The 21,128-nt window shown below is 35.4% G+C and overlaps 1 protein-coding gene across 17 annotated transcripts in view; it reads left to right on the top strand.

Annotated features, from left to right (window-relative positions):
• LCORL (ligand dependent nuclear receptor corepressor like) overlaps nt 1-21,128 on the top strand; it is a 169,044-nt gene that overhangs the window by 93,127 nt on the left and 54,789 nt on the right. For 16 of the 17 annotated variants that reach the window (XR_010942934.1, XM_067735616.1, XM_067735614.1 and 13 more), the window contains one exon: nt 17,813-18,064. Coding sequence is in view for 16 of the 17 variants with exons in the window: in XM_067735616.1 (XP_067591717.1) it covers nt 17,813-18,064 (252 nt within the window). In the remaining variant the exon portion in view is untranslated. Of the gene's footprint in view, nt 1-17,812; nt 18,065-21,128 lie in introns of those variants that run through there. The other variant, XM_067735619.1, reaches the window with a different exon arrangement.

The raw sequence follows: 21,128 nt of genomic DNA, 5'->3' as shown, positions 1-21,128 counted from the left end.
AGCAAGAATATATATCTGTATCTAAAAGGAGAAAATCTCCCCTGGTAATTTTTAGCCATTGACTAATTGCCACAGGGTTTAAGAATCTCTGAGTGCAAACTAATTCAAAAATCTAGAATTTAATTTAAAATCATCTTGCATTGGAAGCAACCCAGTTGTCCATGGACAGAAGAATGGATAAGCAAAATGTAGTGTATATATACAATGGAATATTAGTCACCCTTAAAAGGGAGCAAATTCTGACATATGCTTCAACGTGGTGGAACCTTGAGGATATTACACTGAGTGAAATAAACCAGTCACAAAATGACAAATACTGTGTGATTCCACTTATATATGAGGTAGTTGGAGTAGTCAAAATCATAGAGACAGAAAGTAGAATTGCAGTTGCTGTGAGTGGAGGGGGATGAGAGATTATTGTTTAATGGGTATAGTTTCAGTTTTGTAAGATGAAAAATTATGGAGATGGATAGTGCTGAAGGTTGCACAACATTATAAATGTATATAATACCACTGAACTAAACTATACACTTAAAATGGTTAAGATGGTAAATTTTATGTGTATTTTACCACAATAAAAAAAACTTTTTTAATCATCTTTGTTTTCAAAATAGTCCCAAATATAAAGTTCTTTAAAAAATGAATTCATTCCCCCCAAAATAAAATAAATCATAAAACACATAAGCAAACAGTTTATAATTGTTGGCAGAAATAATAAAGAACCAGAACCAACCTTCAAAGACTGGATTTTGTAATTAAAAGATAAGAATATAAAAAGGGTATGTTTTAATCTATTTAAAGAAATATGAAGTTTAAAATTAAAAGCATGAGTAAAAGCTAGAGACTATCATAAACTACCCAACATGTATAAAAAATAACCAAATAGAATGTCTAAAAATGAAAAATATAATAATGAAATTTTAAAACATAATGAAAGTTTTAAACAACCAGTTACATTTGGGAGGGTCATTGATAATTGGAAAGGTTGAAGAAGTCACAAAAAATGCAGCAACAAAATGAAAAATTTGAAAGATGCTAAGAGACATGAAAAATATAGTGAAATGAGGTATTGTGTGTCTAATCAGAATTTAAGGTGGGGATTCTAAATAGAATTTAAGAGAGGCAATATTTAAAGAGATACTACCAGAGAATTTTCTAGAATTTATGAAAGACATGAATCATATTCAGGGATCCTAGTGTTACCTAACAGGATGAGTGAAAATAAATTCGCATCAGACTTAGTTGAAGACTGCAGAGCAAGAGAAAATGTTGATAACAGCCAGAAGTACGGGACTGATTACTTACAGTTGAATAAGACTGACAGCTGCTTTCTAAGCAGAAATGGACTCCTACAAAAGAAAGTGACTATCAACTTAGGATCTGGTAAAAGCTCTTTCAAGAAACAAATTTTTTTGCAGGTTAAAAAAACGGAAAACAGGGGCTTCCCTGGTGGCTCAGTGGTTGAGAGTCCACCTGCCAATGCAGGGGACAACGGGAGAGGCCACAACAGTGAGAGGCCTATGTACCACAAAAAAAAAAAAAAAAAGAAAGAAAAAACCAGAAACTTTACCTCCAATAGACTTAAAACAAAAACAAAAAACCCTCTGAGGGTTATACTTGAGGAAGAAATAAAACAATCTTGAAAAAAAAGTCTGAAATGCAAGGAGGAATGAAAGTACGAACTGGTAAACATTGAAGTAAATCTAAAGAAAAACTGATTGCCTAAGATAATAAAAATAATAGCTACTTGTGGGATTAATAAATCCTGTTAATACCTGAAAACAAGAGCATGTAAGCCTAGAGTGGTATGAGTGGAATTAAAGCATTGTACAGCCCTTTTTAATAGAGCAAATATATTTATTAACTTCAGACTTTCCTTGACAAGGAAAAATAACACATCTGAAATTTTTGGGGCTAAGTAATGAAAGAATAGCTCTAGAGATACTAGTTTCAAACCAGTAGAAGAGGGAAAATACACGGAAAGTTTTTTTCAAAAGAAAAATTGGGACCTATAAAAGCAAAAAATAGGAATAAATAGAAATATTAGTTATTTAAATAGATGTAGTATGAGTTCTCCAATTAAGACATCGATTATTAGATAGATTAAAAATTCAAATCCACCTATATGTTCTTTATAAAAGACTCTTTGAAAATGTGAAAGGCTGGAAAAAAATACACACTAGTAAAAGCCTGACCAAATATGCATAACAATGTATAACATCAAGCATAATGACTTATGAAGACAGAAATATTAAAAATTAATTGGATTTTTATATCATGTTAAAAGGTACTGTTTCACCAGAAAACCATGACAGTTGTGAATATGTGTGTCAGAATAACACAGCCTGAAAATATGATGCAAAAATTATCAAAAGTACAAGGAGAACATCATAGGGAGTTTAAGATCTTGTTAAGTCCAACAGACCTAATGTTAATGAGAAGAAAGAAGATTTGAACAACATAGTTTTAATAAGTTTGAGTTTATGGACATACATGGAGCCCCAAACCCAATCATTGCAAATTTTGAAACCTTGTAAAATAAACATTTTTTCAAGTATACTCAAAATTTTATAAAAACTGACTGCATTTTGTGCCATTATCAACATGTAAAAACTGATATCACACAGACCATATTTCTTGATACAGTTCAGTTAAGATGGCAGTCAGTAACAAAAAAGACAACTTTCATGGAATAAGTTTGTGCATATGGAAATATTATATTTCTAAGTAATTTATGGGATAAAGAAGGAATCCTAATGGCTATCAGAATATATTTGGCACTAAATAATATTAAAAATATATTTTAAAGCTTATAAGACTTATAGGATTTGATAGAAGGAGATTTATAGCCTTAAATTTTTATATTAAGCAAAAGATTGGAAATTTAGTAAGTCAGCGGGGCATCTAAGTGAAGGAGTTTTTTTTTTTTTAAGTAACGCTAAGGGACTTCCTTGGTGGTGCAGTGGTTAAGAATCCGCCTGCCATTGCAGGGGACACAGGTTCGAGCCCTGGTCTGGAAAGATCCCACATGCTGCGGAGTAACTAAGCCCATGTGCCACAACTACTGAGCCTGCGCTCTAGAGCCCGCAAACCACAACTACTGAGCCCGTGAGCTGCAACTACTGAAGCTTGCGCACCTAGAACCTGTGCTCCACAACAAGAGAAGCCACCACAATAAGAAGCCTGCGCACCGCAACAAAGAGTAACGCCTGCTCACTGCAACTAGAGAAAGCCCACGCGCAGCAATGAAGACCCAACGCAGCCAAAAATAAATAAATAAAATACAAAATAAAATAAAGTAACCCTAAATAATTAGGAGAAAGGCAGACAAGATATCAACAAAACTGGTGAAATAATATGCAAAGATAAAATAGAAAAGATAAAGTTAAAACAATTTTTTTAAAAAGGCTATTAAAGTGAAAATGTCAAAATTTGCTGGTATCTGAAATTTTACATCCTAAAATTCTAGGAATTTAATGCTTCAAGTATTTTGCTCATTTTTAAAGTTTTTGGTCTAGGGAGATTTCCCAAATTATTGTCTTTAATTTTTTTCTCCTGATAGGGATTGTTAGAAAATAGTTGCATTATATAAAAATTATGTAATTAGGTTACTTCTTTTTGAGGACTATGTGATAAGCACTGGGTAAGCACTCTCTATACATTAGTTCATTTAATCCTTGAAGCAACTCCTTTAGACACTATTAGTAAAACTGCTTTACAGATAAAGAGATTATGGCTTATACAGTAACTTACACAACGTTATACAGCCTGTAATCAGCAGAGCTGAAATTTGATTCCAGGTGTATCTGATTACAATGATGTATTTCCAACCATTCTTCTATATTGCCTTCCAGTGTACTATTTATTATGGGTTAAAAATATACTAAGTTTGGTGGTTCTCCAAGAGTGACACATGGAACTCTTGGGTCTCTAAGAATCATTGAAGGAATCTGCAAGGTCAAAACTTTATAAAATATGATTCTAAGATGTTATTTGCCACTTTTGCTGTGTTGACCTTAAAACTGATGGTGCAAGAGCAATGTTGGTTAAAATTACTGGTACCCTAGCATGAGTCAAACCAGTGGCACTAAGCTCTACCTAGTAGTCCTTGTGTTCTTCAGCACCGCACACATTGTAGTAAAAAAAAGGGCTATTACACTTAAGAATGCCCCTGATGAAGGAATAAAATTGTTTTAATTTATGAAAATTTAACCCTTGGGTTAGACATTTTTAAAAATATTCTGTACAATTAAATGTGAAGTACTCAAAATATTTCTCTTGCATACCAAATTACATTGGTTGTCTTGAGGACAAAAAACTTTGTTAAGGGCCTTAACTCATAAATAGTATTAATATCTGTGTCAAATAATATAGCAGTGAACTTCATAAAGCAGAAACTTGAGAGAATTCAGAGTAAAGGACAAACACCTCAGGTGTATTAACATGTTACTTTCAGTCCTAGATCGGTAAAGTGGATCTAAAATAAGTAAGAAGGGGGCCAGGGCAGGGGTTGCGGGGCCGGGGATCGGGACGTCCCAGTGGCGACAGCGGGAGGCAGCCGGGAGGAGTAACATAACAATGGCTGCCCAAGGAGAACCCCAAGTTCAGTTCAAACTTGTATTGGTTGGTGATGGTGGTACTGGTAAAACTACATTTGTGAAACGTCATCCGACTGGTGAATTTGAGAAGAAATATGTAGCTACCTTGGGTGTTGAGGTCCATCCCCTTGTGTTCCATACCAGCAAAGGACCTATTCAGTTCAATGTATGGGATACAGCTGGTCAGGAGAAATTTGGTGGACTGAGAGATGGCTATTATATCCAAGCTCAGTGTGCCATTATAATGTTTGATGTAACATCGAGAGTTACTTACAAGAACCTGCATAGAAATCTGGTACGAGTGTGTGAGAACAGTGGTGGTAGGAAAACTGGACAACTAAATGTAAAAGAATGAAATTAGAACACTCCCTAACACCATACACAAAAAGAAACTCAAAATGGATTAAAGACCTAGATGTAAGGCCAGACACTATCAAACTCTTAGAGGAAAACATAGGCAGAACACTCCATGACATAAATCACACCAAGATCCTTTTTGACCCACCTCCTAGAGAAATGGAAATAAAAACAAAAATAAACAAATGGGACCTAATGAAACTTAAAAGTTTTTGCACAGCAAAGGAAACCGTAAACAAGATGAAAAGACAACCCTCAGAATGGGAGAAAATATTTGCAAATGGAGCAGCTGACAAAGGATTAATCTCCAAAATTTATAAGCAGCTCATGCAGCTCAATATCAAAAAACAAACAACCCAATCCGAAAATGGACAGAAGACCTAAATAGACATTTCTCCAAAGAATATATACAGATTGCCAACAAACACATGAAAGAATGCTCAACATCACTAATCACTAGAGAAATGCAAATCAAAACTACAATGAGATATCATCTCACACTGGTCAGAATGGCCATCAAAAAATCTACAAACAATTAATGCTGGAGAGGGTGTGGAGAAAAGGGAACCCTCTTGCACTGTTGGTGGGAATGTAAATTGATACAGCCACTATGGAGAACAGTATGGAGGTTCCTTAAAAAACTACAAATAGAACTACCGTATGACCCAGGAATCCCACTACTGGGCATATACCCTGAGAAAACCATAATTCAAAAAGAGTCATGTACCAAAATGTTCATTGCAGCTCTATTTACAATAACCAGGACATGGAAACAACCTAAGTTTCCATCAACAGATGAATGGCTAAAGAAGATGTGGCACATATATACAATGGAATATTACTCAGCCTTAAAAAGAAACGAAATTGAGTTATTTGTAATGAGGTGGGTGGGCCTAGAGTCTGTCATACAGAGTGAAGTAAGTCAGAAAGAGAAAAACAAATACCGTATGCTAACACATATATATGGAATCTAAAAAAAGAAAAAAGTGGTCATGAAGAACCTAGGGGCAAGACGAGAATAAAGATGCAGACCTACTAGAGAATGGACTTGAGGATACAGGGAGGGGGAAGGGTAAGCTGGGACAAAGTGAGAGAGTGGCATGGACATATATACACTACCAAATGTAAAATAGATAGCTAGTGGGAAGCAGCTGCATAGCACAGGGAGATCAGCTCGGTGCTTTGTGACCACCTAGAGGGGTGGGATAGGGAGTGTGGGAGGGAGACGCCAGAGGGAAGAGATATGGGGACATATGTATATGTATAACTGATTCACTTTATTATGAAGCAGAAACTAACACATCATTGTCAAGCAATTATACTCCAATAAAGATGTTAAAAAAAATACAATGTGTAACCCTAGATTGCAACCTGAGATTGGGGAGGAAAAAGCTGTAAAGGAGATAATGAGGAAAGTTGGGGACTATATTTTTTGTGTTAAATTTTTTGAAAGGGGTGATGGCATTATAGTTATGTATCATAATGTTCTTGTTCTTTTTTTCTTAAGTAGAGTTAAAGCTTCATGATATCTGCAACTTTCAAATGCTTCACCCATAAATAACCTGTGTGTGTGAGTTTATGTGTAAATCCAATGACGCAAAATGTCAATAGTTGTTGAATCTATAGAGGTAAAATTTTGTGGAAGTACATTGTACTCTTCTTTCAACTTTTCTGTAGATTGAAATTTTTAGAAAAAAAATATTTGGGGAACAATAGGAGGCAAGGGCAACAACTGTACACCATAAGTGGTTCAGTAGAACTGTGCTTTCCTTCTTACCTTTCGTTATATCATTATCTGCACTAATATGATATTTGTCATTAAATGATACCAATGTGTGTCAGAAGTCTTCATGTTAAATAAAGTGCTACAAGTATTAATTGTTAATACATATCAAACATGGAGAGAAGGGAAATGGATTTTGGAGAAAGAGAAGATAAGAAAAATACCATCATCCTGGTCTTTAAAATTTTTGTTGGATTAGTGACCAATATTATCCACTTTGACAGTCTCATAATTGAGACAGCCTACACAGATATTCTTAGATTGGTCCTAAGAGCAACTCTCTCTCTAGGTAAATAGTAGCATTATATGCTACCTATGAGTGTGGAAGAATACTGAACAAAGGAGTGAATACAAGGAAGTTGGAATCAGTTGGTTCTGGTGATTCACATCTCTCCCATATGTAAAATACACTCACCCCTGCCCAAGACCTCCAAAAGTCTTATCTTATTACAACATCATCTCAGAGACCACACTCTTGTTATCTAACTCAGTTTCAGATACAAATGAAGTTCCTTGAGCGTAGTTCCTTTGGTATAGCACTTCAAATATAGTTTCTCTTGATCTGTAGACCTTTAAAAGTAAAAAGGCAAATTACTTGCTCACACACACCCAACATACAATGTTAGGATAGGCATAGGATAACCACTGTAAACACTCTTGTTCAAAAATGGCAAAATGGGGTGCACACAGGGGTCACTGTTCCATAGCAATCCTGAAATCCAGCTGGGCAAATGTTGGAAGTTATTCGATTAGATCTTAAGGAAAAATTCTTTATGGCTCTTGAATCTGCCTTCTGGGCTCTAAGTTCCACTTTCTAATTTATCCTTTCTTCCTATTTTTTTAAATTGAGTTATAATTCACATACAATAAAATTCACTTTTTTAAAGTATAAAATTCAGTGGTTTTTAGTACACTCATTAACAGAGTTTTGCAACCATCACCGCTGTCTGATTCCAGAACATTTTCTTCACCCTGAAAAAGAAACCCATTACTAGATGAACACTCACTCATCATTCTCTTACTCTTCTCCAGGCTTTGGCAACCACTAATCTAATAGATTTCTCTCTTTGTAGATTTGCCTGTTTTAAACATTTCATATAAATGAAATTGCACTATGTGCAGCCTTCATTTAGCATGTTTTTGAGGTTCATTCTTGTTATAACATGCATCAGTTCATTTCTTTCTATGATTGAATAATTATTGTATGGATATACCACATTTTATTTATACATTCACCAGTTGACATTCATTTGGGTTGTTTCTACTTTTTGGCTGTTGTGAATAATGCTGCTGTGAACATTCATACATACTTTTTTTTTTTAATATAAAGGAAATGGTTCTTGCCTTTATTTATTTATTTATTTTTGGCTGTGTTGGGTCTTCGTTTCTGTGCGAGGGCTTTCTCCAGTTGTGGCGAGCGGGGGCCACTCTTCATCGCGGTGCGCGGGCCTCTCACCATCGCGGCCTCTCTTGTTGCGGAGCACAGGCTCCAGACGCGCAGGCTCAGCAGCTGTGGCTCACGGGCCCAGTTGCTCCGCGGCATGTGGGATCCCCCCGGACCAGGGCTCGAACCCGCGTCCCCTGCATTGGCAGGCGGACTCTCAACCGCTGCGCCACCAGGGAAGCCCCATACATACTTTTGATTGAACATATGTTTTCGGTTTTCGTAGTTATATACCTAGAGGTGGAATTTGCTGGGTCATATGGTAATTCTGTGTTTACATTTTTTAATGTGTTTTCAGAATTATTTTCCAAAATGGCTGCACCATTTTACATTCCCACCTACCGTGTATGAGGACTCAGATTTCTCCACATTCTCACTCGCACTTGTTATCTGCACTTTTTATTATAATTCTCCTTCAAGGTGTGAAATGGTATCTCATTGTGCTTTTGATTTGCATTTCCCTAAAGACTAATGATGTTAATCAACTTGTCATGTGCTTACTGGTCATTAGTAATATCTTCTTTGGACAAATGTCTACTCAAATCATTTGCTGTTTTTTTATTTGGGCATTTGTCTTTTTATTGTTGGGTTATAAGAGTTCTTTATACTTGGACAGTAGACCCTTATCAGACATGTGATTTGTAAATATTTACTCCTATTCTGTGGACTCTCTTCACTTAGTGTCCTTTGAAGTACAGAAGTTTTAAATTTTAATCAAGTTCATTATATCTATTTTTTTCTCTTGTTGCTTGTGTTTTAGTGTCGAATCTAAGGAATCATTGCCTTAATCTAAGGCCATGAAGATTTACATGTATGTTTTCTTTCAGATTCTTATAGTTTTAGCTCCTACATTTAGGTCATTGATGCATTTTGAGTTAATTATTCTATATGGTATGAGGTGAAGGTCCAGTTTCATTATTATTATTATTTTTTTTTTTTTTATTTTTTGGTACGTGGGCCTCTCACTGTTGTGGCCTCTCCCATTGCGGAGCACAGGCTCTGGACGCGCAGGCTTAGCGGCCATGGCTCACGGGCCCAGCCGCTCCGTGGCATGTGGGATCTCCCCAGACCGGGGCACGAACTCGTGTCCCCTGCATCGGCAGGTGGACCCTCAACCACTGCGCCACCAGGGAAGCCCCAGTTTCATTATTTTGCATGTAAATATCCAGTTGTCCTAGCATAGTTTGTTGAAAAGACAATGATTTCCCCCACTGAATTGTCTTGGTACTCTTATCAAAAATAGATTAATGGTTTATCTTGGGGCTCAGTTCTACTCTATTAATCTATACGTCTATCCTTAGGACATTAACACCTAGGCTTGATTATTATACTTTATAGTAAGTTTTGAAATCAGGAATTGCTAATCCTCCAGTTTAGTTCTTTTTCAGGATTATTTTGGCTATTCTGGATTCCTTGCATTTCAGTATGCTTTTTAGAATCACCTTGTCAGTTTATACAAAAATGCCAGCTAGGGGCTTCCCTGGTGGCGCAGTGGTTGGGGGTCCGCCTGCCGATGCAGGGGATGCGGGTTTGTGTCCCGGTCCGGGAGGGTCACACATGCTGCAGAGCAGCTGGGCCCATGAGCCGTGGCCGCTGAGCCTGTGCGTCCGGAGCCGGTGCTCCGCAATGGGAGAGGCCGCAACAGTGAGAGAGGCCTGCGTACCGCAAAAAAAAAAAAAAAAAAAAAATGCCAGCTAGGGTTTTGATAGGGATTGTGTTGAATTTGTTGATCAGTTTGGGGAGTTCTTATCATGTAACAATAGTAAGCCTTCCAGTTCATGAACACAGGATGTATTTCTGTTTATTTATGTTTTGTCAAACGTATTCCTGTTAAGTCTTTTCTTCCTAATACTGTTGTAAATGGAATTATTTTCTTAATTATTTCCTTTTAGAATTGTTTAGTGCCATTGTATAGAAGTAAAATTGATTTTTGTATATTGATATGGCATCCTGTAACCTTGCTGAACTTACTAGTTCTAAAATTTTGTGTGTGTGGATTCCTAACAAATTTGTATATACAACATTATGTTACCTGTAAAAAGAGTTTTACTTCTACTTTTTCAATCCAAATTACTTTCATTTCTTTTTCCTGCCTAATTGCACTGGCTAGAACCTCCAGTACATGTTGAATAGAAGTAATGAGAGCAAGGACAAGAGTCCTTCTCTTGTTCTCATATTATGGGGGAAACTTTCAGTGTTTCACCATTAAGTGTGATGTTATCTGTAGATTTTTCATAGATGCTCTTTCGTAGATTGAGGTAGTTTCCTTCTATTCCTAGTTTGTACATTGTTTTTATCATGAAAAGGTATCAAGTGCTTTTCTACATCTATGGAGATTATTATGTGGATTTTGTTCTTTATTAATACGTTACATTACATTGCCTGATTGGTTTTCATATGTTGAACTAACCTTGTATTCTTGTGATTCTTGGTCTTGATGTATAATCCTTTTTTTTTTTAACATGTTTTTTGTAGTATAATTGCTTTACAATGGTGTGTTAGTTTCTGCTTTATAACAAAGTGAATCAGGTATACATATACATATATCCCCATATCTCCTCTCTCTTGCGTCTCCCTCCCACCCTCCCTATTCCACCCCTCTAGATGGTCACAAAGCACCGAGCTTATCTCCCTGTGCTATGCAGCTGCTTCCCACTAGCTATCTATTTTACATTTGGTAGTGTATATAAGTCCATGCCACTCTCTCACTTCGTCCCAGCTTACCCTTCCCCCTCCCGGTGTCCTCAAGTCCATTCTCTACATCTGCGTCTTTATTCCTGTCCTGCCCCTAGGTTCTTCAGGAACAGTTTTTTTTTCTTTTCAGATTCCACACAATGAGTTAGCATATGGTATTTATTTTTCTCTTTCTGACTTACTTCACTCAGTGTGACAGACTCTGGGTCCATCTGTCTCACTACAAATAACTCAGTTTTGTTTCTTTTTATGGCTGAGTAATACTCCATTGTGTATATGTGCCACATCTTCTTTATCCATTCATCTGTCGATGGACACTTAGGTTGTTTCCATGTCCTGGCTATTGTAAATAGAGCTACAGTGAACATTTTGGTACATGACTCTTTTTGAATTATGGTTTTCTCAGGTTACATACCCAGTAGTAGGATTGCTGGGTTGTATGGTAGTTCTATTTTTAGGTTTTTAAGGAACCTCCATACTGTTCCCTGAAGTGGCTGTATCAATTTACATTCCCATCAGCAGTGCAAGAGTGTTCCCTTTTCTCCACATCCTCTTCAGCATTTATTGTTTGTAGATTTTTTGATGATGACCATTCTGACTGGTGTGGTGTGGGATGATATGTCATTGCAGTTTTGATTTGCATTTTTCTAGTGATTAGTGATGTTGAGCATCCTTTCATGTGTTTGTTGGCAATCTGTATATCTTCTTTGGAGAAATGTCTATTTAGGTCTTCTGCCCATTTTTGGATTCGGTTGTTTGTTTTTTTGATATTGAGCTGCACGAGCTGCTTGTAAATTTTGGAGATTAATCCTTTGTCAGTTGCTTCATTTGCAAATATTTTCTCCCATTCTGAGGGTTGTCTTTTCATCTTGTTTACGGTTTCCTTTGCTGTGCAAAAGCTTTGAAGTTTCATTAGGTCCCATTTGTTTATTTTTGTTTTTTTTTCCATTTCTCTAGGAGGTGGGTGAAAAGGGATCTTGTTGTGATTTATGTCATGGAGTATTCTGCCGTTTTCCTCTAAGAGTTTTATAGTGTCTGGCCTTATGTTTAGTTCTTTAATCCATTTTGAGTTTCTTTTTGTGTATGGTGTTAGGGAGTGTTCTAATTTCGTTCTTTTACATGTAGCTGTCCAGTTTTCCCAGCACCACTTATTGAAGAGGCTGTCTTTTCTCCATTGTATATTCTTGCCTCCTTTATCAAAAATAAGGTGACCATTTGTGCGTGGGTATATCTCTGGGCTTTCTATCCTGTTCCATTGATCTATATTTCTGTTTTTGTGCCAGTACCATACTGTCTTGATTACTGTAGCTTTGTAGTATAGTCTGAAGTCAGGGAGCCTGATTCCTCCAGCTCCGTTTTTCGTTCTCAAGATTGCTTTGGCTATTCGGGGTCTTTTGTGTTTCCATACAAATTGTGAAATTTTTTGTTCTGGTTCTGTGAAAAATGCCATTGGTAGTTTGATAGGGATTGCATTGAATTTGTAGATTGCTTTGGGGAATAGAGTCATTTTCACAGTGTTGATTCTTCCAATCCAAGAACATGGTATATCTCTCCATCTGTTTGTATCATCTTTAATTTCTTTCATCAATGTCTTACAGTTTTCTGCATACAGGTCTTTTGTCTCCTTAGGTAAGTTTATTCCTAGGTATTTTATTCTTTTCGTTGCAGTGGTAAATGGGAGTGTTTCCTTAATTTCTCTTTCAGATTTTTCATCATTAGTGTACAGGAATGCCAGAGATTTCTGTGCATTAATTTTGTTTCTGTGCATTAATTTTGTATCCTGCCACTTTACCAGATTGATTGATTAGCTCTAGTAGTTTTCGGATAGCATCTTTAGGATTCTCTATGTATAGTATCATGTCATCTGCAAACAGTGACAGCTTTACCTCTTCTTTTCCGATTTGGATTCCTTTTATTTCTTTTTCTACTCTGATTGCTATGGCTAAAACTTCCAAAACTATGTTGAATAATAATGGTGAGCGTGGACAACCTTGTCTTACTGTATAATCCTTTTTATGTGTTGCCTGTTTCTGTGTGATAGGAGAGTTGGCCCTTGAACAATGTGATGGATAGGGGCTGGCCCCTCATGCAGTTGAAAATCTGTGTATGACGTATGGTCAGCCCTCTGTATTTGCATTTCCACATCCAGAGATTCAACCAGTCACAGATTGTGTAGTACTGTAGTATTTACTGTTGAAAAAATCCACATATAAGTGGACCCGCACAGCTCAAACCCATGTAGCTCAAGGGTCAACTGGATTTTTGTCTATTCATAATGGTTAGTTTTCATTTCGTTTAGTAGTTTTCTTTTCATGTAATTTCTTTGTCCAGGTTTGGTATCAGGCTAATATTGCCCTCATAGAATGAGTTGGGAAGTGTTCTCATCTCTTGTTTTGGAGTTTGTGAAGGATTGGTTTTCATTCCTCTTTAAATATCTAATAGTATTCACCAGTAAATCTGTTTGTCCCTGGGCTTTTCTTTGTGGCAAGATTTTTGGTTACTAATTCAGTCTTTTTACTTGCAGGTCCAGGTTTTACTGTTACTTCTTGAGTGAGTTTGATAGTTTGTGTCTTTCTAGCAATTTGGCCATTTCATCTAGGATACCTAATGTGTTGATGTATAGCTTTTTTCTTTTCTTTTTTTTTTTTTTTTGGTAGTATTTCTTGATTACCTTTAATGTTAATGCTGATAATGCTTCCTTCATTTCTGATTTTACAAACTTAAGTCTATTCTGGTTTTTATTCTTGGTCAAATTTTTGATCTTTTCAAAGAACCAACTTTTGGTTTTATTGCTCTTCTCTGTTGTCTTTCTATTCTCTATCTTATTTTTTTCTGCCCTAACTTTTTATTTATTTTCTTCTCTGTGCTTGCTTTGGGTTTAATTTTTGATTCGTTTTCTCTTAAGGAGGAAGGTTAGGTTATTGGGTTACTGGGTTGAATTTTTTTTTAATATATGTGTTTATTGCTATAAATTGCTCTCTAAGCACTGCTTTAGCTTCATCACATAACTTTTGCTGTGTTGTTTTCCTTTTCAGTCATTTGGGAGTTGATTGGTCTTGAGAATCTTCTTCCCAGTTCAGTCATTTGGCTGTTTGCAGGAGACTTCAGTTCCTTTCCTTGTGAGCCTCCTCAGTGCCGCTCACAGGACAGCTTTCTACAGAGTGAGTGATGAGAGAGCAAGAGGACAGAATAGTGTGGGTGGGGGTCACAGCGAACACCAGTATTCAGAGTATCGAGGGTAGAAACCATATTCTTTTATACCCTAATCTTGGAAGTGACATACACTTCTGCAGTATGTTATTATTAATCACACATTCCACCCTTAATACAATGTGGAAGGGACTACACAACCCTGGAAACCAGGAGGTGGGAGTGGGAATCATTAAGGACCATCTTGAAACTGGCTACTACAAACAACTTGCTAAACTCTTGAATTAGATAAATTTGGAAAATGAAGAGATAGGGCAAAAATAAATTATTTCTATCTTCTTGGGGCATACCATTTCCATTTGGCAACATATTTTCTCTTCTAGCCCAGGGTTTGTGAGTTGCCTGAATTTTGAAACTATCTGAGTTTATATCCCTGGCCTAGATCTTTAGTTAATTCAGTTTTTTTTTTTATAGTTTTGATAATTTGCACAAGTATTCTAGAAGGCTCACTAATCAGCAGCTGAGCAGCATTTTCTTTGTCTCTTTCTCTTTTTTATCTTGTTTGTTTGTTTTTTGCCACGTCCTTTGGTCTCACACATAGACTTATTCCCAATATAAACAAAAACTGAGTAGATGAATAGAATAAAGTAGCATTATCTATTCTGCTTTAAACTTAGCTCTAAACTCAATTCTAAAGTATAGCCCTAGTCACATGATATGTCTGATCATATTTCTGTTGTTTTTTGATAAATATAATTATTTTGAATTGATAAAGTGATATTAGCCAATACATTACAGGATAATTAACCAAAATACCTAGAAGTAAATCAGTATCTCCTTTTAACACATAATTCAAAGCAAGATTAGGTTTGAAAAAAGATGGAAAAGAGTGTTCACAGATGCCTTCAAGGATTCCTGGAAGTAATAGTCAAGAAATGGTATAAATTGGGAATCCTTATGTGTAACATGGAAATTTCTCGTTTTGTTACAAATCACTTTAGTTGGGTTACATGTGCTAATACTATCTATTCTGGAGCACAGTATATCACATGGGCTTAGAAATTATGTCCTTTGTGTTTTCCCAGCTAGTTAATAATTTTACATATTAACCTAGTTAGTTAATATTTTTACTTATTTGACATTTTATGATTTACGTAAAATGTAACTGCTTGGCCTGCATCTTTTTGTTTCTGTTATTTTCACTATAACCTAAGATAACAGTGGAGTAAATGTCAGCTATTAAAATGACAAGTACAGGAGTTCAGTATTTTATCTACAATCTCATATAACTTTAAAATATCCTGTGAGCAAGACTTATTATGACTACCAAGGTTCTATTATCATTTCCATTTTTATGAACAGAGAAACTAAAACACGGAGGGGTATGTAACTAGCCTGAATTCAGGAAGATGGCTAAGATTTCAATCTATAGCTAAGTCTTTCTTTTTTCATTAAAATACAGTTGACAATATTACTTTAGTTTCAGGTATACTATGGAGTGATTCACATTTACATGCATGATGAAATGATCACCATAATAAGTCTAGAAAGCAACTGTCCTCATACAAAGTTAATACAGTATTATTGACCATATTCCTTGCGTTGTATATTCTCATTTATATGTGGACTCTAAGAAACAAAACAAAAACAAACTAAGCTAAAACAGACTCATAGTTACAGAGAACAAACAAGTGGTTGCCAGAGGGGAGGAGTGTTGGCAGATGAAATAGGTGAAGGGGGAAATTAAGAGGTACAAACCTCCAGTTATAAAATAAATGAGCCACGGGCATGTGATATATACAGTTGACCCTTGGACAACGTGGGGGTTAGGAGCACTGACCCTCTGCACAGTGAAAAATGAGTCTAACTTTGCAGCGGGCCCTCCATACTCGGGGTTCCACATCTGCAGACTGACCAACCATGGACTGTGCAGTACCGTAGTATGTATTAATTGGAAAAAATCCATGTCTGTGTGTACCCGCACAGTTCAAACGCATGTTGCTCAGTGCTCAACTGTATAGCCAAGTCTTTTTTTCTCGTACTCAGAAACAAATAGTACCTCTCTTCCCTACTGGGCTCTAAACAAAGAATAAATGTGAGGACTATAATGTTACTTTTTTTATAGGCCCGTAATCCCTTCTCAAATGTTTTTTCAGAATTCAGTGTTCTTTGTTTTGAAAGTGCTAATGTAATGGAGATGTTTATTATGTAACATCTCCAGCAGGTCCAAAACAGCACCCTGTGATCAAATATATTGATATTTCTGCAGGACCATAAACAGATTGATGTCGGCTGAGGTCACATTTTGCTATCAGATATGGTGGAGGTAGTTTTGTTGCCTTTCCTCACCTTTAAATAGTATGTTTTCTAATCTTCTTGCATTTTAGAATCATGGATCTATAAAAGTAGATGCTAGTTGGAGGACTTGCCTTTAGATCTCTTAGACAATTGCTCCATCTAATACTGAACCCCAAAACTAAGGAGACTCAACCCTTCAGTCTCAGACAGCCCAGGATCAGGGCAGGCCTGTTCACACAGCACTGATCTGCCTGGGGAAGAGTTGAGGCATTTAAGGAGCAGAGGAGCATGTTGGTTTGGCCAAAAAGTTCGTTTGGGTTTTTCCATAACATCTTACAGAAGAACCCAAACAAACTTTTTGGCCAACCCGTTATCTCTAGAAGTAGGCCCACTTCTAAGAGGAAGAAGTATGGAGCCTAACCAAATACACTTAGTCATCCTTCCTAGTTCACCAATCATTCTGCCTCTGAAGGAGCAGAGTAAATAAAAGGATTGGGGTGAGGCCAGTAGTGTGTGTGTGAAAAAAGCCACCACCATCCAATATTAAAACTATTTATTACTTCTTATATACTGTGTTTATAAGTGGTCTGTCTTTATTCCACACCTCTTACAAAATCATTCAATTGTTTTTACCTCTTGTACAGGTTTCAAGCAGAATTGTATATGACTGCTGTCCTTTATTTTGGTTGTAGCTGACCAACATGTTTTGGGACCAAGGACTGATTAAGACCCTCAGTAGTGGTACTGCTGTTTTTATAGGGGAATCTTAGTAGATGTGCACTGAAATATTTAAGAGTGAAATCTCATAATTCTGCAATTTACTTTCCGGTAGTTCTGCAAACCAATAAAAGTAAAAAGAAGGTGAATGTGGCAGAATGCTAACAATTCTTGAATCTTGGTAGAGGCTGTCTGTGTCATTGTAGGGTTCTTTATTTTTTTCTTTCTGATTGAAATTTCTCAATATGAAAAATTGAAAAAAGAAAAAAATCCTTGATGATGACATTTAGGCTATATATGAAGTACACATTTGACAGAATTGAAGAATTAATGGTAATAAATAGTTACAGAGTTTAGATATTTTCTTTAATAGTTAATGTGTATACCTACTCTATTAGGTTAAAACTTGCTTGGTTACTTATATATACAATTTATGTTCACATACTAAGTGTCTTAGTATCTTGTAGAATACATTTGAATTAAAACTCTGAAAATAAGCTGTCTGTTTTTATGTCTAGTTGTTTATATTTTAGTTTGGGACCAAAAATATTTATTTTTAAGAAACAATTAAAAATGCCAAGTTTGGGGTTGATATATTCTCATAATACTAATTAAACCAACAAGGTTTTTGTTGCTAAGTCCTAGAAACCATTTGCAATTATGGACTGAATCTGAGACTTGTGAAATCATTAATTTGTAATTAAGATAAATTTAAACATAGGTATTTTGCATTCTCTTTTTTAATTCTTATTATATTTATTTCTTCCCTAGATCTTCCTCAGAACTGTGATCCTAACATTCCCCTAGTTGCTCAGGAATTAATGAAAAAGATGATACGTCAGTTTGCAATTGAGTATATTTCAAAAAGTGGTAAAATTCAAGAGAATAGAAATGGTTCAATTGGACCAAGTCTAATATGTAAGAGTATCCAAATGAATCAAGCAGAAAACTCCCTTCAGGAAGAGCAGGAAGGCCCCTTAGACCTCACTGTGAATCGAATGCAAGAACAAAATACTCAGCAAGGTAAGATTTGTGTGTATGTGTGTGGTATGTGTGTGTATGTGTGTGTGTGACATATAATTTTATGTTTTAGTATTCTTAAATATATATAACCTTATATTCACAGAGAAATTTACTTCAGAAGTAATATTACTTGTAATTAACCTATGTAGTATGGACTAGAGAGAAGTGCTGAATTAGAGCTTTTGTATTACATTTGACTTTGTTTATAAAACTGGAAGTGAGAGTTTCTCTCAATGTTTTTTCACAGTAAAGTGTATGGTGAAAGAATTCTAGCAAGCAACCTAAAAGGAAAGTGTACAAATAAAAAGATATATATGATAAAAATGTATTTTTGTAATGTACAGCTGAGAACATTCATTAAGCACTTGCTGTTCAGTTTTTTGCACTTAGGTGAAAGATAAAAAGAAATAGATGACTTGTATTCAGTTGTTTATGATGTAACTAGGGAAAGAGAAAAGTTAATGCATGGGATAAATATAATTAACTATATGGAGATACATTTTTCATAAGAAGCATGAATGATGAGGCGGTATTGGTCTTATCTAATTGTTAACTGAAGGAAGAGTTGTGATTCTCAGAGGAAAAGAAGGAAGACCTTAAAGTGCTTGTGGAGGATGCCAAACAAGTGTTTGCCTGGAGAAGAGAGAACAAGTAGCTTTTGTTAATACAAGTTAAGGATAGTGTTGTCGGGCCTCAAAGCCAGAAAAAATGTCAGCATTAAGTTTGATTGCAGAAGGCAATGTGGTGTTGGAGACTGTAAAGAAGAGTACACTAGTCAGTGTTTAAAGAAGATAATCTTTTCACTGTGTAAGACATTAAAATTGAGAGAGGCTGAAATATGGAAATACTTTTCTCTTTTTGCTTCCCTAATTGTAGGTTGTTTGAGTTCATTTATGTAGTAAGATCTGAGAAATTTGAGATAATAATTAGGTAGGTTATAAGACAGAGAAAGAAATGTTGAAGATGATTTTGATGTAAGTCTTAAGGACAAAAATATATCAATACATTGAATTTTGGAAGTTAGAAAGCATGGGATTTTTAGAATTTTTGTTTGTCTTGCTTTTCCATGTTTCATACCCTCTTATATCTCTTCTCCTTTGTGGGAGGCAGTTCAGTGTTCTAAAGAGACTAAAACATAGGCTTTGGTATCTGTGACAGACTTGTGGTTGAAATCCCAGCTCTGCTACTTAAGTTACATGAATAGTTAACTTTACCTACCAGAGCTTTAATTTCCTCATTTGTTACTTGGCAATAATAATAACAAACTCATTGGAGCAATATGAAAGTTAAATATAAAGTCACCAACTCATAAAAGATACTCAGACATTAGTCTCTCCCTACTCTCTACCTCCTGTTCCCTACCACCGCAGAAGAGAAGGCTTGGAAGTAACATGGTAGTTATCTGTAAATATTTGTATGGCTCTTCCACTAAAGTAGGACTGAACTTTCTCTGAATGGCCCAATGAGTAGAATTAGGATCGCTACCTAGAAGTTAGGTGGAAACAGATTTCAGGTCCATATAAGAAAGAATATTTCTAAAGATCAGACTTTTTTTTAAAGGGGAAAGGGGAAAAGATTCCCTGGTTGCCTTATCATTAGAGGCATTCAAAAGCATCAGATGAGTGGTTGGAATAGATGACATTTTAAAAGTAAATTTCCAGTCCTTACATTCTGTGATTCTGTGAATTTAAGTAATAAGGCAGACCCAAGTATATATAGAAAATAAGTAATGTAGTTACTTATTTAAATTATTTTGATGTTCTAGACAAAGTGCACAAATATATATGTTAACATTCTGAGGCTGAAAAGTCATTTAGTTTAGTGTGGCTTGTAGTGTATAAAGCAAGGGAGAGAATGGTAATAGGTGAGGCTAAAGAAATAGGTAGGGGTAAGATTGTGAGAAAGCCATGTAGGAAATATTAAGGATTTTGACTTTTCTTAGGGCCCTAGAAAGCTGCTAGGTTTCTTTAAGCAGAGAGTAACAAATCAGATTTTCTTTTATAAAACTATTCTGCCGTGGTATAGATTGGTAAGCTCTAACTTTGTCTACTTGCATACCAAATTTTTTTTAATGTAGCACATGTATGTGTGTACCTATACACACCAGTACCTTATATGTACTAATATTTCCACAAATTAAAATTTTTAAGGTTGAAATAAAGATGTTGTAAACAATTTTTAAATGTCTTGCTAATCGTGGTGACTTCACCCCCAGTATCTTATTACACAATGTAGACTTTGGAGCGTTTCATTAGTAATAATACAAGGTATAAATCCTTATTTCAAATGGTTTCTTAAGAACTAAAAAAACTTTTGGACTGACTTCACTGTTCATACCTTATAGTATAATTAGTAAAATGCTCATACTAGTAGTAGCAGGATTAGTTCTGCCTTTGTTTGTCTATTATTTGCTAGTGCTAACTTTTTTCACATTATTCTCACTGTAATTTTGCAACAATACTCGTTTAAGTCATTTGTTCATTTTGTGATTTATTTTATTCAGATTAGATGCTGTAATCTAGCCATAAATAATGTAGATAATTTATGGATTGTCTGACCTATAAATCTATAAAATTATTAATCCCAAATGGTTTTACAGGTAACTTTATATAACCTTAAGGCAGTAGATAATTCTTATCTTTTACAGACTATTTTAAAGAATAGAAAAGAGAAATATTGATATAATCTTTATCAAAACAAGGCATAGATAGCAAAAGAAAGAAAATTCGCAAGCTAGTCTTATTTACAAACCTAGGTACAAAAATTCTAAACAAAATGTTGGCAAATTGAATATAGTGAATTATAAAAACATTATAAATGTTTTTATAAATTATAAATGTTTATAAACATTATAAATGTTTATATAAATTATAAATCATAAAAATATTATAAATCATCTGTGGGGAAGCACAGATGATTCTGCATTTGAGACACCTTTATGATTTTACACATTACAAAAAAAAATCAGCCATATCATCCTAATAGATACAGAAAAAATTTACAAAAGCTGACACATTTATTATAAAAAATGCTTATCACCCCAAGAATAGATGAGTACTTCTGC

Source organism: Pseudorca crassidens, chromosome 4 (assembly GCF_039906515.1).
Source record: "Pseudorca crassidens isolate mPseCra1 chromosome 4, mPseCra1.hap1, whole genome shotgun sequence".
Taxonomy (NCBI): Eukaryota; Metazoa; Chordata; class Mammalia; order Artiodactyla; family Delphinidae; genus Pseudorca; species Pseudorca crassidens.
The sequence above is the reverse complement of the archived record's forward strand: the minus strand, read 5'-3'. Positions and strand labels throughout refer to the sequence as shown.